The 20,913-nt window shown below is 43.9% G+C and overlaps 1 protein-coding gene across 1 annotated transcript in view; it reads left to right on the forward strand.

Moving 5' to 3' along the window:
* cc2d2a (coiled-coil and C2 domain containing 2A) overlaps positions 1-20,913 on the forward strand; it is a 165,566-nt gene that overhangs the window by 72,675 nt on the left and 71,978 nt on the right. The window contains exons 16-21 of the mRNA XM_078215007.1: positions 3,749-3,889; positions 7,120-7,276; positions 8,184-8,419; positions 10,763-10,940; positions 14,728-14,878; positions 16,763-16,910. Of these exons, the coding sequence (XP_078071133.1) occupies positions 3,749-3,889; positions 7,120-7,276; positions 8,184-8,419; positions 10,763-10,940; positions 14,728-14,878; positions 16,763-16,910 (1,011 nt within the window). The remainder of the gene's footprint in view (positions 1-3,748; positions 3,890-7,119; positions 7,277-8,183; positions 8,420-10,762; positions 10,941-14,727; positions 14,879-16,762; positions 16,911-20,913) is intronic.

Genomic DNA, 20,913 nt, shown 5'->3' on the forward strand with positions numbered 1-20,913 from the left:
TCAGAAGCTTTTTCCCAGGGTGGAAGAGTCAATTACTAGGGGGCATAGGTTTAAGGTGCGAGGGGCAAGGTTTAAAAGAGATGTACAAGGCAGATTTTGTACACAGAGAATGGTGGGTGCCTGGAACTCGTTGCCGGGGGAGGTAGTGGAAGCGGATACAGTAGTGACTTTTAAGGGGCGTCTTGCCAAGTACATGAATGAGATGGGAATAGAGGGATATGGTCCCCGGAAGCGTAGGGGGTTTTAGTTAAGTCGGGCAGCATGGTCGGTGCAGGCTTGGAGGGCCGAAGGGCCTGTTCCTGTGCTGTAATTTTCTTTGTTCTTTGTTCTCTTTGTTTGGATGGACTGGAAATCCAAAGTCGCAGGCTAGTGCTGTGGGGTCATCGATTCTCACCAAGGCAACTGGTGGAATTTAAATTCGGTTGATAAATCTCAGTAATACTGACCAGGGAACCATTATCATTTGTTGTAAAAGCCCATCTGGTTTCTTTTGTAAATGTCCTCTGAAATGGCCAGCAAGCTGCTCAGTGGCTATAAACTGCTGCAAAAAGAAATGAAACTGGGCAGACTGCCTGGCATTGTCCTAGGCACCAGAAATGTTAACAGCAAAGCCAGCCCTGTCACCCCTGCAAAGTCCTCCTTATTAACATCTGGGGGCTTGCACCAAAATTGGGAAAGCTGTCTCACAGACTAGTTAAACAACGGCCTGACATGGTCATATGGAATTGTACCGTACAGATAATGTCCCAGGCATGTCATCACCAGTCCTGGGTATGTCCCACCACAAGGCAGACCCACCAGAGGTGTGGTGAAGAGTGTATATATTAATGTGGAGTCGGTTAGCTCAGTTGGCTGGACGGCTGGTTTGTGGTGCAGATGATGCTAACAGCGCAGGTTCAATTCCGTGCTGGCTGAGATTATTCATGAAAGCCCAGCCCCCTCAACCTTGGCCCTCGTCTGAGATATGGTGATCTTCAGGTTAAATCGTCATCAGTCAGTTCTCCCCTATGAGGGGAGCTCTCCCAATTTTGGTATAAGCCCCCAGCTTGTGGTCATCTGGGTCTATGGTGACTTTACTTTTATCGGGTGGATGGAGCTATTACAAGGGGGCATAACTATAGGGTTCATGGTGGGAGATATAGGAAGGATATCAGAGGTAGGTTCTTTACGCAGAGAGTGGTTGGGGTGTGGAATGGACTGCCTGCAGTGATAGTGGAGTCAGACACTTTAGGAACATTTAAGCGGTTATTGGATAGGCACATGGAGCACACCAGGATGATAGGGAGTGGGATAGCTTGATCTTGGTTTCAGATAAAGCTCGGCACAACATCGTGGGCCGAAGGGCCTGTTCTGTGCTGTACTGTTCTATGTTCTATAAGCTGGCAATAGGGGAAATCTTCTCATGAAATTTTAATTAGTTGTGGATATAAACCAAAAATGAGTGATCACAATATGGTTGAATTTCTAATACAGATGGAGGGTGAGAAAGTTGGGTCCCAAACCAGTGTCCTCTGCTTGAACAAGGGGGATTACAATAGGATGAGGGCGGAGTTGGCTAATGTAGACTGGGAACACAGACTAATTGGTGGAACAGTGGAGGATTTTTAAGGAGATTTTTCTCAGTACTCAGCAAAAATATATTCCAGTGAAAAAGAAGGAATGTAAGAAAAGGGATAACCAGCCATGGATAACTAAGGAAATAAAGGAGAGTATCAAATTAAAAACCAATGCATACAGAGTGGCCAAAATTAGTGGGGAACTAGAAGATTGGGAAGGCTTTAAAAAACAACAAAGACCTACTAAGAAAGCAATAAAGAAAGGAAAGATAGATTATGAAAGTAAACTAGCACAAAATATAAAAACTGATAGTAAAAGTTTTTACAAATATATAAAATGGAAAAGAGTGGCTAAAGTAAATGTTGGTCCCTTAGAAGATGAGAAGGGAGATTTAATAGGAAACGAGGAAATGGCCGAGGCCTTAAACAAGTTTTTTGTGTCGATCTTCACAGTGGAGGACACAAATAGCTTACCAATAATTGACTGTCATGGGACTGTAGGGGGTGAGGACCTTAAAACGATCACTATTACTAAAGAGGTAGTGCTGGGTAGGCTAATGGGACTAAAGATAGACAAGTCCCCTGGTCCGGATGGAATGCATCCCAGGGTACTAAAAGAAACGGCAGAAGTAATGGCAAATGCATTAGTTGTAATTTATCAAAATTCACTGGACTCTGGGGAGGTGCCGGCTGATTGGAAAACAGCTAATGTAACGCCACTGTTTAAAAAAGGAGGTAGACAAAAGACAGATAACTACAGGCCGGTTAGCTTAACATCTGTAGTTGGGAAAATGCTGGAATCTATCATTAAGGAAGAAATAGCAGGACACCTGGAAAAGAATGGTTCAATCAAGCCGATGCAGCATGGATTCATGAAGGGAAAGCCATGTTTGACTAATTTACTGGAATTTTCTGAGGATATAATGAGTGCGGTTGACAGAGGGGAACCGGTGGATGTGGTGTATTTAGATTTCCAGAAGGCATTCGATAATGTGCCTCACAAAAGGTTGCTGCATAAGATAAAGGTACATGGAGTTGGGGGTAAAGTGTTAGCGTGGATTGAGGATTGGCTATCTAACAGAAAGCAGAGAGTCGGAATAAATGGGTGCTTTTCTGGTTGGCAATCAGTGACTAGTGGCATGCCGCAGGGATCGGTGTTGGGGCCTCAACTATTTACCATATACATAGACGATCTGGAGGAGGGGACCGAGTGAAGTGTAACAAAGTTTGCGGATGACACAAAGATGAGTGGGAAAGCAAATTACGTGGAGGACACAGAGTCTGCAGAGAGATTTGGATAGGCTGAGTGAGTGGGCAAGGATCTGGCAGATGGAGTATAACGTTGGTAAGTGTGAGGTTATCCACTTTGGAAGGAATCATAGTAAAATGGACTATTATTTAAACGGTGAAAAACTACAACATGCTACTGTGCAGAGGAACCTGGTGGTCCTTGTGCATGAATCGCAAAAACTCAGTTTGCAGGTGCAGCATTTAATCAAGAAGATAAATGGAATGTTGGCATTTATCGCGAGCGGGATGGAGTATAAAAGCAGGGAGGTCATGCTGCAATTGTACAGGGTACTGGTGAGGCCGCACCTAGAGTACTTTGTACAATTTTGGTCCCCTTATTTAAGAAAGGATATATTAGCTTTGGAGGGGGTACAGAGAAGGTTCACCAGGTTGATACTGGAGATGAGGGGGTTAGCTTATGAGGAGAGATTGAGTAGACTGGGCCTGTACTCATTGGAGTTTAGAAGGTTGAGGGGAGATTTTATAGAGACATATAAGATAATGAAGGGGCTAGACAGGGTAGAAGCAGCGAGGTTATTTCCACTTACAATGGAAACAAGAACTAGGGGGCATAGCCTCAAAATACGGGGGAGTCAATTTAGAACAGAGTTGAGGAGGAACTTCTTCTCCCAGAGGGTAGTGAATCTTTGGAATTCTCTGCCCAATTAAGCTGTAGAGGCTACCTTGTTAAATGTGTTTAAGTCACAGATAGATAGATTTTTAACCATTAAGGCAATTAATGGTTATGGGGAGCGGGCGGGTAAGTGGAACTGAACCCACTATCAGATCAGCCATGATCTTATTGAATGGCGGAGCAGGCTTGAGGGGCTAGATGGCCTACTCCTGCTCCTATTTCTTATGTTCTTATGTTCTTAAAAATCAATCCAAATATCCTTTCACAGAACAACCCGAAGAATGTGTCACGTGGAAAAGGAGAAAGATTGGACCCTGCTGAAGAGTCTTATCAAAGTGTGGAAAGACATCAAATCACTCCGAGAGTTCCAGAAATTTACCAACACGCCAATAAAACTGCACCTTAGACGGTAAACTCTGACTTTGTTTTACGGTTTTTGTGCACAATTTCTAATCAGTTCCATTGTGAGCCTGCGTTAAATAAACTGTAGTCCAAAGCTGCAAAAACTATGACTGGAATTTTCCAGCCGTTCATACCTCGCCACTGCTGGAAGCGAGGACGGAGAATTTGACACTCAGCCAAATCGGCATTCATTGCAGCGGGACCAGAGAATCCCGCCAGTGTGAACAGCCGTAAAATCCCAACTCATGGCTCCCCTCCCTAACCCCTTTTCCCCCATCCAAACCATCTTTAACGGAAAGCTAGTGAACAGAAAGTTGAGGAAACTGTAGCAAAATATTGCATCAGTTAAATTTCTACTTTGATTAAACTTGAGTTAGAGGGGAAAAACTGGCAAATGGAAGAAAAAATGACAACTTGGGGATCAGCTGATGCAAATCGACAAAACCCGCAATGAAAGTGGACATTTACATTTATAATGGAACAGCTTAACACAAAAAACTGCGAAAAATGTGATGAAAGTTGTATGTAAACATTAGATATATAGAATGATTCTGACAATAAAATCTGTACATGCATCTGTCTGCTGACCCCTTTGATGAGATGACGATGTCACAACTGTTGCCAGATATTATCAGTAATTTACTATCATGTTTGGGGAGTAGTGGGGGAGGAAGGCAGATTACTGAACTAGAATATTGTGTTGGCATTCACTTTTAGATTTCCACTATGAATCAAGCTCTGGAAAACAAATCAGAAGACTTGCCACATCCGCTCGGAAAATTTTTAGTTTACAACTCATTACTGTGTTTGATAGCGTAGCAAATGTTTCCAGCACACGCCAGTTTTCAGAGGATATTCTGTCTTCTCTCCCCAGTATTGGGGCACTATGTCACGAATGTGTGTTTGTTCTGAACCCTGACCCCTGACAGCTGGAAATATTCAGTGAAGCAAGCCAGTGCCACAATCTCAGAGTATAACCTGATTACAGATGGATTGGCTGACTAGGATACATTGCCCTTCGATCGAACATTCCTATATCTCTGAAAGATCTAAAATATTTTACATATCTGAAGTCAGCGGCACACAGTGGGATCCACAGAAAGTCATGCACTAGTTTGTTACGTTTGCCATTATTCTTGACTAGGTCAAATGTGATGTAATGTTCTACAGGACCTTATAGACTATATAAACATTGAGTATGCGCAGCCTATAAGATCATGTGGAATTTGACATTCAAGTCCAATCCTGCCTTCTCCCAACTTTCTTGTAACTTCACCTTCCTGCTGGGATCACTAACTGTGGGGGCCGTAAAGTGCTGGGCGCGATCGGTGCCGGTTTTCGCGGCCGCGCCATTTCACAAGCACCGGATATCTGGCGCGGTCAGCCTCTCGCTGGAAGTGGGCGAGAGGCAGGCTAATATCTTTGAATCTATTAAAATGAACATTTGCATTTGCTTTGCAAGTCCGGCACTCAATCGTCCAGGCTCGGCCCCCCTTTATGACCTCTCCGGGAAAGGTTCGCGCTGGCGAGGAATAGACACGCTCCCCATGAACGGGGTGCCGTCGACTTGGCCTCGCCGGTGGAACCGGAAGCCATTGATGCCCCCCGGGGAGGCCAAGGGCAACGGGGGGTGCCCCTTGGGCAGTGCCAGACTGGCACCTGGACAATGCCCACTGGGCACCTGGGCAAAGCTCACTGGGCACCTGGGCAATGCCCACCGGGCAGTGCCTGGGGTGGGGCCAATGGGAGGAGGGGGCCCACTGCCAATCTGCAGCAATTGGTGGGGAGGGAGAGAGAGGGGGCCCGTTGCCACTCTGCAGCGATCGGTTAGAGGGGAGTGAGGGAGAGAGGGCCCGCTGCCACTCTGCAGCGATCGATTGAGGGGGAGGGAGGGAGAGGGAGCCTGCTGCCACTCTGCAGCTATCGATGGGGTGGGGGGAAGGGAGGGAGAGGGGGCCCACTGCCACACTGCAGCTATCGGTGGGGGGAGGACGGTGGGTCCGCGATCGTTGGGAGGTGGGCAGCAGGTCCATGATCGTTGGGGGGATGGCGGCAGATCTGCGATTGGTGGGGAAGGGGGGGGTCCGCAATCGGCCTGGGTGACAAGGGGGAGGTCAGCAGGGGCTGCATCTCGGGCCGTGGGCCCCCACGATTGTGGGTGGGGGGACCTGCTTCCGGCAACCTGCAGTAGCAGGAGCCTGACAGCTCTCTCTAATCTGTCAGACCCCTGCTCCTGTTAATGCACATGTGCAGCATCAGAGGCCTGCACGTGCGCACTACCTCCCTCTGCAGGCTTTCGGGTGCATTAAGCCCCACCCACAGGCTTCTGCAGCGCAAATCTGACGCGCTCAAATTTTTGCAAGCAGAGTGCGTATGAGGGGGTCTAAAAACGAGTCTAAAAGTCAAATTTGAAACTCTCCCAGTTTCAAGTCTGCCAAGCACTGAGAAAAAAATGGTAAAATGGCCCCCAATGACTCAGGAATGAAATCCTGTAAGATTTTCCCCACACTGCCCCAGAATTTTACTTTGCCTGAGATGGAATTAATCACTGTACGTCCTGAGGACCTTTTGATGCTTTTCTTTAATTTGGAGTTTTGGAGCAAGTCCAATTAGGTTTTTTTTTGTCATGATCCTAGATGAGTAGTTACGGTGTAGAATATGGTGGTGTCAGTTTCCAAGGTGGAAAAAAGTGGGAAAGAAGGATGAATTTTGAAGCACAATGTCCTACATTCAATCTCAGCCTGCCGTATGGATTCTGCCACATCGGTAGAGGGGCTTTGCAAGAATCTGAAGTGGCCACTTGAAACAGGCATTAAGCACCTTGCACATGTTAGCAAGGAACTTAATCCCTGTCTTTTCCCATTGGGAAATAATTTAATCAGGCCTCCCTCAATCAGTTTTTTTAGTTCCATGAGTGGCTACCCAGTGTTCCTTTAAAGGAGCATGGCAGGCTGCAACTGAAGGCCATTGCCAGCCTGTGCTTATCCCACACTCAATCCTCTCACTTCCCTACGGACTGCCAAATTAACCTTCACTTTGCCAGCAGGCTGCCTGAGGTGATGTGGTATGTGTCAGAAGTTCACTGCATACTAAAATGAGGACCGAGGACTAGAATTAGCCAGGTCTTGGGTCTACCTGTTCAAGTGACGGGAATACTTCCTGTTTCGGATCAATGCTGTTAATATGCTGTTATCCCAATCTGTTTAATTAAGAATGAAATGTGTGTCGATATTACAGGCAGGAGATTAACCGGAAAGCTGATGAAATTAATTATGAATGTGAAATCCAAACTGAGGTAGCAGAACTTTTGGAAGACCATCAAGAAGAGTACAAGAATAAGATGGAAGAATATAAAATAAAATATGAAGAATGGAAAGCCTGGAAAAAGGCAAAAGTAAGTGTTTCTTGCTATGCATCGTCTACAAATTCTGATCATTATAGATAACTAACTACAGTTAAATACATGTCTGATTTAAAGACACATTTAATTCCATGTTAGTCATTTGTCAAACTACCTTATTCCATTTTTTCAATGGTTAGAGCATTCTGCATGAACAGCATGCATTTACCTCTGGTCAAATTGAATACTGCCAAAGTGCAGGGAAGAATGCATTTTCCAGATCACTAGACCATTCACTCCTCCTCGCACTTTCCCCCCCACACCCTCCAACACCATCACCACTATTAGCACAGACACGAGGAAGCAATCATTTAGGTTTGTGAATTGAAGATTAGCAGCTCATGGAGATGCAACAAATACCCAGGAGCATCATCACCTGTAAATTGCCCAATACCCAATTTCCACAAAAGCCTCCTAAGTTTGTTTTCACCAGCCATTTTAGGAACTTCCGCCAGAAACCCGGGATGTGTATTTAGAAAAAAATATTTTAAGTTTATTAGTGTCACAAGTAGGCTCACATTAACATTGCAATGAAGTTACTGTGAAAATCCCCTAGTCGCCACACTCTGGCGCCTGTTCGGGTACACTGAGGGAGAATTTAGCATGGCCAATGCAGCTCGTCTTTCGGTCTCTGGGAGGAAACCGGAGCACTCAGAGGAAACCCACGCAGACACGGGGAGAATGTGCAGACTCCACACAGACTGACCCAAGGCTGGAATTGTCCCTGGGGCGGTGAGGCAGGAGTGCTAACCACTGTTCCACCGTGCCGCCAGTAAAGTATAATTAAAACAGTAATTTTTATCTTGCTTGATCAGCGTGCCATGCTTAAAATCGTGCTTCTCTAGTATTGCTAACAATTGACTGTAAGTAAGAAATGAGCTTGGCTTCTCTCATTTGATAGAAAGCAAAGAGGAAAAAGAACAGAAGTGCGGATGAGCAGCAGGTTGATGATGTAGAAGAGAGTTCGATGATTGAAGAATTTCCAAAGCCTGACCCTCCAGAGCAAGTGGATGCTTCGCTTATTGAGCAGCAAGTCCGAGCTACAGCAGCCAGAATTCGTCGTAAACCAGGAGAACCTGTCCTGACTCCTGAACTTAGTATGACAGCTACTGTAACACCCACCAGCCAAAGTCCAAGGTAATGGCATATTGCTAGTTTTGTATGGGACATCTAATAGGATTAGAAGCAGATGAGTGAAAAGAATGTGCTTGAATGTTGTGCCCTTTGAACTATAGAATTCCCAGAATTCATAAGACATATTGAGGGCAATTGGGCTGGGAAACGCAAGCAGGGGACGTGTAGCGGGCTTCCAGCTGGGCGCCACGGCCTCCACAAGTCTTTGGCCACCAGATTTCCAGCATCGTCAGCTCCTCACTGATTTCTGTCTAAATTATGTAGATGAGGATTTAAATATTATTAACGGGCCCAGGACTGAAGCTCCAGGCCCACTAGCCTCTCACCACATCCCCGCTGGAGTGAAGAAGGGCCACGGAGGCCTCCCAGGAGGTTGGGGGTAATGGGGGGATGCCCCTTGGGCATTGCCAGCTTGGCAGTGTCAGCCTGGCCCCCTGGCATTGCCCAAGTGACAATGCCCAGGGGGCACCTTGGCACTGTCCACCAGGCATCGGGGGAGGGGAGGATTGGGAGGCCGGGGTGGAGGGGGCTCGAGGCTGGCCCAAACACATCTGCGAGGCCAGCGATCGGGTACATGGGGGGAGGAGGGGGGGTACGTGGCGGCGGGGGGGTGGGGTCGAAGGGGCAGCGGTGCGGGGCCGCAGGACTGGCCAGTGATCGGGAGGCCGGTAGTGCAGGGCTCCTGCGCATGCGCTGATCTCAGTGCTGACAGATCGGCGCACACACAGTGGCCGACTCAGCGCGATGCTGCTGATCTCTCGGGTGGGAATAGGCCCCGCCCACTGATTTTACGTGTGATTCGCGCTGAGGCACTCTGCAGTGCACAGTGTGGAAGATTAATTCTGAAACTCCTACTGAAAAAAACAGGGGGATTTACTCCAGTTTTTACGTGAATTCGACATTTAGAATTTATTTGGGAGAATCCCACCCGTCGAGCTGATTCACTTCAGGAGAAAATATTCAAAATTTTGTAAGTGCACACTTCCTGTTTACAGAACGTGGATCCTTTTTTCTGTGTTTTGTCACACTTCGGTCATATTTTTCCCCCATCAGAAATTCCTACATTGGCATTTCTAATGAATCTTGCTTTTTATGAACACATCTGTGATTGCATGCCCCGATCCAACAAATTGCTCAAATATAATTTATTCTGTCAAGTATTCCTGAGTGACTGTCATTTCTAATATCCAAAATAAGAGTTTTGAAAAGGTCAGGGATAAAGTCTGTAAATCTGGGAATCTAGGCCAGAATTCTCCGATCTCGCCCCGGCTGGGATTCTCCTGTCCCGCTGCAGTGAATGGCGATTTGGCTGAGCGCCAAATCCTCCGTTCTCGCTGGCAGTGGGGCGGGGTGTACCCCTGATCTCCATTTTCATGCACTTTATTATTTTTTACCTTTCTTTTGATCTTGGTCTGTGAAGGTGGGTGCATCAATTAAGGTGGTTTTCCCTTTTCAAATTCGTAAGCTATCGTGTAGCTGGGGACAACCTGCCATCCAATTCAGTTGGCATCATTAAGAACCTGTTTTATGAAAATTTGTGGCCACTAAATGAGGGTCCTTCCATTCCATGGTACCTTACTTTCATCTTGTTTAAGAAGCTGCAGAGTTGGATGAGTGCTGGATTGAAAACAGGACTTGAAATTTAACTTAAAGGAGGACCGATACAGACAGCAGCTGATTTACTGTCCGTTATACGTTCGGTTCAATTTTGGAGAGAAGAGTAGGCCGATTGGGTTAGGTCTGAATTACTAATCACAGACATGGTGGGGTGAATGGGAACCATCCGTGCTTTAAACTTCAGTAGCTTTTTGTGACTTGGAACAGTGAAAGAGAACATCTAATTGCTGAAATCAGAAATAGAATTGAAATTTTCTGCAAAGGCCCAGCAGCTGATCAGCATTCCAATATTTTCTTACTTTTGAAATGTTTTCTGTTTTGGATTTTTTGTAGAAAATTGGGAGGTATTTGAAAAGATCAATTTGGTTTTTAACCTGGGGTGGGATTCTCTGGCCTCCCCATGGTGTCTTTCTCATGGCGTGCCATTGGCTGGCGGTGGGATCTTCTGGTCCTGCCACTGTCTATGGGATTTCCCATTGAACTCCACCCCGGGCACCGGGAAACCCGCAGCGAGGGCACTATCGGCAGCTCCAGAAGAGCCCGCTGGTGTGAGCAGCTGAAACGTTCCAGTCCTGGTGTCAAATTTTGAATTGAAGATTGTGCATCTTTGCTTCATGCGTGCAAAACATAAAAAATGTGCTCTAGTAGGTTTCCGGGAGATTTTTGATTGCCGTGGTAGGTTTAGAAAGCAAGAATGCAGATGTATGAAAATGTTTTTTTTTTCCTCAGAGGTGAAAAGCTGCGAAGACAGGATGTACTGAGATCTACTCTATTTACCAAAGTTATTTTTAATAACAAAGAGGTCTCCAGAACCAGCAGCCGAACATTGGCCACCGACTTCAGGGTCCATTTTGGGCAAATCTTCAATGTCCAAATAGTCAACTGGCCAGAAAGTATAAAAATTCAGGTCCTCGTACTGATGCTTTTAAAATATTTTGTGCAGTTTTTTTCATTTCACCTTTTGCTGATGTATTCTTTTCAATACTTTGTCCCACTGGCCATTCTTCATGTGTCAGCTTTAACCATGAGTGTCACAATATTATTTGGCCACACATCTCAATCCTGTTCTAACTTCATTGCAGTGTTAATGTAAGCCTTACTTGTGACTAATAAATAAACTTTAACTTTCTACTCTCACCTGATGATCACATTTTCCAACACGAGTCACTGGGAAGGAAGTGGAAGCTGATTTTTAGCCAAAGGAACTATGGGAAATAGATAAACCGCTATTGCCTCCCTGACACAGACCAAAAATAAAACCCAGGATCTTTACGGTCAGATGGTTTAGTAACCCATTAGCCTGGAAAGGTAGCAGAGAAAATACTCAGTGTTTATAAAACTGGCATAAATCTAAATACATCCAGCAATACATTGGGTGGCACAGTGGTTGGCACTGCTGACTCAGAGCTCCAGGGACCCGAGTTCAATTCCGGCCTTGGGTGACTGTGTGGAGCTTGCACGTTCGCCCCGTGTCTGTGTGGGTTTCCTCCGGATGCTCCGGTTTTCTCCCACAGTCCAAATATGTACAAGTTAGGTGGATTGGCCATGCTAAATTGCCCCTTAGTGTCCCAAGGTCTCTAGATTAGATGAATTAGCCATGGTAAATGTGTAGGGTTACAGGGATAGGGTGGGGGAGAGGACCTGGGTAAGTTTAAGTTTATTTATTAGTGTCACAAGTAGGCTTACATTAACACTGCAATGAAGTTACTGTGAAAGTCCCCTAGTGGCCGCACTTCGGCACCTGTTCAGGTACACTGAGGGAGAATTTAGCATGGCCAATGCGCCTAACCAGCATGTCTTTTGGACTGTGGGAGGAAGCTGGAGGAAACCCACGCAGATACGGGGAAAACGTTCAGACTCCACACAGACAGTGACCCAAGCCGGGAATCGAACCCGGATCCCTGGCACTGTGAGGCAGCAGTGCCACCATGCCGCCCAAAGATTTGGTGCAGGCGTGATGGACCAAATTGCCTCTTTCTGCAATGTATGGATTCTATGACTTTCTATGAATAGGTTTGTCAGAGTATTAGTAACAGAGTAGGCCATTCAGCCCCAAAGACTTGTTCCATTATTCTGTTAGATCTTGGCTGATCCTCACACCTCTCTCTAACCCAGGGTTGTGGATGCTCTATCATTGAATGTATTTTGGCTGAGATGGACAGATTTTTTGTGTTTCCGGGAATTGAGGAATATGGGGAGCAGTCAGAAGATTATGATTGTATTGAATGGTGGAGCAGGTTCAAAAGGCCATTTAGTTTACCCCAGCTCCTGTTTCTTATCTTTCTTCTGTTACACATTTCATAACCTTGCTGAATAAAAATACATCCATAACGGCCTTGAAAATGCCAACTGATCCAACATCCACTATCCTCTGGGGAAGAGTTTCCAGTTTACTCCTGTCCTAGGGCAAAGTTTGCCCTGATTTTGCTCTTCTGTGGCCTATCTCTCATTTTCACATTATGCCCCCTTGTGTTTGATTCCTTTAGAATAAGTAATTTCTCCGTATCTATTCCACCAAATCCTTTAAATGTTTTAAACATCATCTCTTGGAAGAGAAATTTGTGCAATTGATCCTGATAATGAAACCTCGAAAGCCCAGCTCCATTTTGGTGAATCTGTGCTCTATTCTCTCCAAGGCCACAATGGCCTGGATTTTGCAGTTAACAATGAAGCAATGGTGCTTGCCAATGATCTTGAAGAGAGAGTCTCACTGAGAGATGATGCACTCTCAATGACAAGAACCTTAACTCTGTCACTGTGCAGATTGTAGTGTTCTGTAATGGGGGGTCCCAGCATGGAGCGACAGTAATGTCATCAAGTTGCCCAAGCAGCCAATCACGTTAAAGAATTCTCACAGGCTGCCAACTAGGGAATGAAAAGCAGTAAAATCAAATCACTTTTTAAAAGATTATACAAAGAGCAAAATAATGATTGAGACAAAAGCCTGGGACTTTAGGACATATATATAGTAGCTGAAATAACATGAAAAACATTTGAAAATATTAATTATCTAAAAAATCCAGTTTAAAAAATCTGAAAACTAATCACAAAGGAGATATTTAATAACATTCCACAATGGTAAATTTATTTTAGGCCCGATCATTTGTTCAACAGTAGTTATTATTCAGATTGCTGTTAAAAATTTAGCTACAACTCACTGAACGATGATGGACTTTCTAACAGGGATGTGAGAGTGGAAAAGGGGAAGTTTACACCAGATCATCTGATTTGGCTGACTGTTGGCTGTAGGTGGGTGGTCTACAACACAGCCTGTTGTGGATAGTGAACAGAATGCAACTTCAGGATTTCTTCCGTAATCTGCGCTGGTGCTAAGTCCTGATGTGCTCAGATTCAGAGGGGCAAAACACTGCAGGTTTGCTGTTGAAACCTCACAAATTCCGAGCCATTATATAATTTCTGAAGCACATGTCCAGAACTGAGTGCAGTACTCCAGATGGGGGTCTGACTCGACCCCTGTACAACTAAAGCATATTCTTGCATGTCTATACTACAGACTGAACTTAAGTGCAAGTAATGTCATTAAATTTGGAGAAATATTTTTCTGTAAGTTGATAACTTTTAATGTAATATTATTTAGAAATTATAGAACCTTAGTGATTTTCTTAAATCAAGGAATTCTTTGTATTGACAAAAGTATTGCAGTTTTATTATTATGGTGTGCACAGAGGATTAAGTATTACTTATTGTGATTACCAACATGTAGCAACATGCTACAAATAAATGCCCTGATTGCAGGGCAGGATTTTCCACTTGCTTCTGCCACAAGGCTCATCTGTTCCTGCCAACATCAGTGAACTTTTGTTTGGCAGAGCCAGAAAATCCTGGCCGCAGTCTTTCAACACTTGATTGAGAAAGTTGGCGCTAAATTGTTTTCTTCGTGTTGTTCACCAATTCTCCCAATCCTCAGTACATTAATTTATTTTCACAATAAAATAATTACCTAATGATAAATGCCTCAAATCATAACTTTAAAAGATCTTTCTTCCTTGCCTATGTATTAATTAAAATAATTTGTACAATATAGAATTGGTAGAATGTGTACTATTCAGTTGCAAGAAAATGGAAGGTCAAAAGTCATCACCTAGCCAATGCTACCTGATTTTCTTTTGCATGATCAAATGTTAACTTTGGATTGTAAATTGCAAATAATACTTGGATGGTCATATGTGTTGATTATGGCCCAGTGGATGAAAGAGAAACACCTTCTAAAAGCTCATAGAATCCCTACAGTGCCAAAGCAGGCCATTCGGCCCATCAAGTCTGCACCGATTCTCCAGAGTATCCCACCTATCCACATAACCCCACTTATTTACACTGCTAATCCCCCTAGCCTAAACATATTGGGACACTAAGGGGTAATTTATCATGGCTAATCCACCTAACCTGCACATCTCTGGACTGTGGGAAGAAACCGGAGTACCCAGAGGAAACCCACCAGTCACGGGAGGAATATGCAAACTCCACACAGTCGGTCACCCAAGGTCACAATTGAACCCGGGTTCTTGGTGGTGTGAGACAGCAGTGTTAACCACTGTGTCAGCGTGCCACCCAAGTGTTGGAAAATCTTGGGACAGTCCCCACCTATAGCAAATCAACAGCTTTGGCAAGAATCAACTTGTTTGTATGGAAGCTATTGTGCTCATGTGTTGTTTTTTCCCCTTTCTCATCTTTAGATATTTGAAACCGTGGGAATCAGCACCACAAAGATTGAAGTCTTTGTTCCCATTCCAGAAACCAGCGTCCTCACAGGGAGTGTCCCAATTGAGGAAATAGAATTTAGTAGCGATCAGCGAGTGATGTTTGACCATGAGGGAGTTGGAAGTGGTAGGTTTCAAGTGCAAAGTTTACGTGGCTCCAGTAATTTTATTCAATGCAAACACTGATCATATTGGATATATTTTTCCCACAATTAGATTGAAAATCATCAGATTTTGGAAAAGCAGAGTGTTTTACTTAATTTGTCTGAATCAAGTTTTTTTACATTGTTATTTATAAACAAAAACATCCAAAGCTGCAACATTTCCTGAATCTAGCACTGAATTTATAAAATGGACTACTTATTGTCTCTCGGTATTTGATGCTGAAAATATTTCTGACAATTGTTCCTTGTTTATTAACTTGCACATGCCAATGAACATTGTAAGAAGAGATCTTAGACACATGGGGTAGATTTTCTCCTGGCATCGAACTTTGTGCAACCTTGGGTCAAAACAAAGTTGTCTTTTTTGCAGAAGATCCTCCAAAGTAGCATGTAAATAATAGAAGTGTTCTGTTTTGCTGGCTATGCCTTTCAAATAGTCTGCCCAGCAACAGTGAAACTTCCCTTTCAGCTTGTAGATGCAGACTTTAAAGTCTTTCTGCTATTTCCTGCCATTCATTCAGGGTAAGCCATCAACTCCTTTATTTGGGTTAGAAGCATTTTGTAACGTAGTCATGAAGTTGAGCTTTTCAAAGAGATCAAGGAGGTTTGCCTACTGGGATCCAAAGTGGCTGTGTCTTACAAAGCTGTTATCATACATGTATTCCCCTCTGCTTCCTCAATGGTTTACAATAGTTGTTGATGGATCCAAGGTGTGCCATTTTCTTTCGAAGCTGATGGAAGTAATCGGTTGACCTTGTTTACCTCCGGCAAGTTAGCTTGCAGTGTCTCCTGGGCTGTCGGAGAGGACGGTGTGCCATTGGTGCCTCCACTGTTTCAGCAAAACATTGGAGGTTGCAAGAGTAACATTTGTTGCTCTCCCTTTTAAATCTATATTCAATGTTTATTTACTTCTAACTGTTTTGACCTTTCTAGTAACTGATGATTCTTCTTGAACTAACTTTGGCTGGTACTCTACAAATTTTGTTTCTTGTCACCTTTAGCAAACATGAAACATACAATTAGTTCTGGAAGATCTTTTGGTCATCAGTCCCTTTATTTAATTAAATCCCTTTTTAATATTGGTCTCAAAATCCTGTGGGATATTCATGATGTGGAGATGCCGGCGTTGGACTGGGGTAAACACAGTAAGAAGTTTAACAACACCAGGTTAAAGTCCAACAGGTTTATTTGGTAGCAAAAGCCACACAAGCTTTCGAAGCTCTAAGCCCCTTCTTCAGGTGAGTGGGAATTCTGTTCACAAACAGAGTTTATAAAGACACAGACTCAATTTACATGAATAATGGTTGGAATGCGAATACTTGCAACTAATCAAGTCTTTAAGAAACAAAACAGTGGGAGTGGAGAGAGCATCAAGACAGGCTAAAAAGATGTGTATTGTCTCCAGACAAGACAGGATATTCATCACAGCATAATAATTCACTGTTGGGTCAGTATTTTCTTCTTTGGTGGATACTTCCAGAAAATATTCCTTGAAGTTTTTTTGCTTTTAAATTTTGAATTATTCTACCACTTTATAAATCCTGTCATCCTGAAAGAAACATTTAATAATTGTGCTTAGCATCCTTTGTTATATTTGCCTCCACTACCTTATTTGCCTCCTCAATATCTACTTTAGAATTTAGTACACTCTGTCCAATGTTATCCCCATCCCTATATTTTCTTTAAGCTTTTGATAGCTATTGAAGTATCACTCACAAACAAATAGCTAGACTAACAGTGATTGTTGCACTTGTTGGTTCTGTTGTAAAGTTGCTCTGTTATTTTATTCCAGTAGATTTGTCAGTCAGTTTTCAGATAAATAATTCTCCAGTATATTTTGCTCCAAGGTGTGCCATTTTCTTTCGAAGCTGATGGAAGTAATCGGTTGACCTTGTTTACCTCCGGCAAGTTAGCTTGCAGTGTCTCCTGGGCTGTCAGAGAGGACGGTGTGCCATTGGTGCCTCCAGTGTTTCAGCAAAACATTGGGATTCAAAGGTAAATCACTCAACTTGCTTTGAAACATTGCCAGAAATTTGCAAAATGGCAGCGCTCATTACTGACCTCAAGGAAAACTGTTCACAATGATCAAGTTTAAGTTTAGTTTATTTATTCGTGTCACAAGTAGGCTTACATTAACACTGCAATGAAGTTACTGTGAAAATCCCCTAGTGGCCACACTCTGGCACCAGTTCGGGTACACTGAGGGAGAATTTAGCATGGCCAATGCACCTAACCCACACGTCTTTTGGACTGTGGGAGGAAACCAGAGCACCCAGAAAAAACCCATGCAGACCACGGGGTGAATGTGCAAACTCCGCATGGACAGTGACACAAGCCGGGAATCAAACCTGGGTCCCTGGAGCTGTGAGGCAGCAGCGCTAACCACTGTGCTACCGTGCAGCAGTTGTAGTGTGGATTTTCCCTTGCCCAATATTAGCTTGAATCGGGCAACAAATCAAAGGAACCTCCAGCAGTCCAGCAACATTGATCTCATCAAGCAGGGTGAGAAGCCAGTCAAATTGAAATATTCCCACTACAGCAAAATAGGAAGTAAAATATACTGAATATCCTTCACTTTTAATTAAATTTTACAGCAAGCAAAATAAATGATTGGGACATGCACATGGGACTAAGCAAACATTTAAAAAATCAAAATATGTGCATTTTTAGCATTTGATCATCATATCCATATAGTTTTTCAGGGCCAGAGAGGTTGTTGAGCAGCAATAATGAACTTAATACAATCTTAAAAACCCAATTACACCCACATTAAAGGTGTAACTTTAACAAGGATTTATACACAGGGATCATTAGTTAACTAGGCAAGTTCTTGTCAATTCAGCGATTTCTAATTAATTGCAGTCTACAAGCACTTCATCAGTGTACCCTATGGCGAAATATGGAATCACTGACAGCAACTTCTGGATTTCTACATTTAACCACCTGAGTGTGAAGTCCAGAAATTGCAGTCAGATTCAGAGGAGTGATAACAGTGACCACTGGGGGTTTCACAGGCAGTACAACTGTAAAATCCAAGTCCTTGTGTAATTTTCACTCCAAGAGCTAAAGGAACCCTTCACTTATGCAAGCTGAAGTGATTAGTAACTTAAAGCTAATGAAACAGAATTTAAAACACTGGAAGCTTATAAAGTAAGTCAAATACTGTCACAATGAGGAATAAATTAATCCTTCCAATGTACAATATTTACATTAATAATGCCGTGAAGCATTTCAGAAATGCACAAATTTGAAATGTCTAACAGAATACACCCTTAAGTACATAATTTCACCTACAAATATTACTACTTTTGCAAATCTAAACAATTCAGTTTATTCCATCCCTTTGGTAATATTCACCTGTCCATTAGCACAAACATTTAATAATAGCTGCATACTCAGCCTAAGGGTAAAGCTGGGGTAAAACAAAATGCCTTATAATGAATAAGACAGATCAGATCCTCGTTCCGGTATTCCCACTGTATGGTTTTAGCACACTATTCCTCCTTTCCTTTATATGCCACATAGGAAAGCTACTCTTTTCACCTGGTCACCATGATCATGCAATTGGGCACTTCCTGATCCCAAGTGAACCTGCAGGTTGGTACTGCATTTTCAGCTACATAGAATCCCTACAGTGCCGAAGGAGGCCATTCAGCCCATCAAGTCGACCTCAACGCTCTGAAAGAGCATCTTAACCAAGCGCACTCCCCTGTTCTATCTCCATAACCCTGTGCATTTTACCATTGCTAACCCGCCTAACCCATACATCTTTGGACTGTGGGAGGAAACCCACGCAGACACGGAAAGAACGTGCAAACTCCACACAGTCACCCAAGGCTGGAATTGAACCCGGGCCTCTGACGCTGTGAGGCAGCAGTGCTAATCACTGTGCCACCATGCTGCCCTACATAATCTGAGCAAACAAACGTGTCACCTTTCCAAGCACATCTAGACAAATCTAGGGCTTCCTAAGTGACCGCTTCCACTGCTGCTACATAATTAGGTTATTGGTCAGACTGTGACACATGACCCTGATCCTCTATACAGCAACGTTTTCAACTCCCAAATGAGGAGATGCTTCTTCCTTTTTAATACAAAACCAACCCTAGCCTGCCCGTCCCACTGTTCCCAGATAGCACTCAACTTTCACCAGGTATACCCACACAAGTCCCCATATTACAGATATTGGTGTAAGTTGGTAAAAGTGGACATAGTTGAAAGATGTTTATCAGTAATCCAGGAGGCAGCCAAACTTCCACAATCCTCTGCAATTTTCACAGGTCTGTTCCACCACCCAAAAGTCATAAATTGTACAAGCGGCATTTTCAGCAGCTTTCCCGGATGTATTTTTATCCTTCAGTAGAATTTAATTCATGCACTGGCATGTCTTTCCAATTCTGCCACCACATCTTACAAATGAAAGGTCTTTCTTTAATCTTCCTCTGATTCATTCTGTTCCACATCATTCATCCCATTTAATGTGTTCCTTTCAAACCTAAACTATTTGCAAGTGAGCTTAAGTATAGTTGCAGCATCATTCATCGACCTACGCCTTACCCACTCATGGGAGTGAGATATTATTTGATTCCCTGAGCCCTCACACAGCCCAGTGTATTCATTCTCTTCAATCACAGTGCTGGTTCGTTCCCAGAATTCCTTCCAAACTTGAGCTAACATTCGATTCTGCAGTGCTCAGGTGTTACATTTACACTGGGGTGTGGGGTAACCCCTTATCTGTTAAATTAACCTTCACCAGCACAATCTCCTGGTGCACATTGTGATATAGTACCATTTGTAAGCGTGTAACAACCAATTGGTTCTTTGGGCCTGTGGTATGTTTGGGGCATCTCTCCTTACCATTTGTGCAAGGATAGGCTGAGAGCTTTCTAGGCAGTGTGTCACCTGGATGACCTGTATTCTGCTCATTCTGCTACTGGAGTAGCACAGCTCCTGATCTTTATTCTCACACACATAGTGCCTACCCCTTGAGTTGCAAATTGTTTCCAATAAAATGTCTTGTTATTGACCCGAGTGTAGCCAACAATATCCAGCCTTTCATAATCAGTCTCCATATCCCTAACTCTATTACTCTCAGCCTCGGGGACATTTTCCCCTCATCAGAATATATCTCGGACCTCAACTGTTCTGTGCATGTGGAGCACGTACAAAAATGGTTTTCTCGATTCCACCTCCAGGTCAAATTAGACGCATAACCACATTCATAAAGCAAGTGTTCCCTCCTAACCACAACCCTCATGACCATCACTTCAGATTCTTCTTTCCCCTTTTCCTTTTATATGAAAGATATCAGCCGGGATTCTCCCAAAAACATTCTAAGTTGCCAATGTGTGGGAAAATGGGAGTAAATTAGAAACATAGAAAACTACAGCACAAAACAGGCCCTTCGGCCCCACAAGTTATGCCGAACATATCCCTTCCTTTTAGGCCCACCTATAACCCTCCATCTTATTAAGTCCCATGTACTCATCCAGGAGTCTCTTAAAAGACCCTATTGAGTTTGCCTCCACCACCACTGACGGCAGCCGATTCCACTCGCCCACCACCCTCTGTGTGAAAAACTTCCTCCTAACATTTCCCCTGTACCTACAGCCCAGCACCTTAAACCTGTGTCCTCTCGTAGCAGCCATTTCCACCCTGGGAAAAAGCCGCTGACAGTCCACCCGATCTATGCCTCTCAACATCTTATATACCTCTATTAGGTCTCCTCTCATCCTACGTCTCTCCAAGGAGAAAAGACCAAGCTCCCTCAGCCTATCCTCATAAGGCATGCCACTCAATCCAGGCAACATCCTTGTAAATCGCCTCTGCACCCTTTCAATCTTTTCCACATCCTTCCTGTGCCGGCTTTTAGTGTGATTTCCGGAATGAACCTCTGACACTCTGAGCATCACAGAGAGCCTTAGCATGATTCATTCTGGAAATCGGGGGTGGGGCCTATTCCAGCCCGAGAGGCCGGCAGCATAGCGCTGAGTGGGCC

Source organism: Mustelus asterias, chromosome 1 (assembly GCF_964213995.1).
Source record: "Mustelus asterias chromosome 1, sMusAst1.hap1.1, whole genome shotgun sequence".
In the NCBI taxonomy this organism is placed as follows: domain Eukaryota; kingdom Metazoa; phylum Chordata; class Chondrichthyes; order Carcharhiniformes; family Triakidae; genus Mustelus; species Mustelus asterias.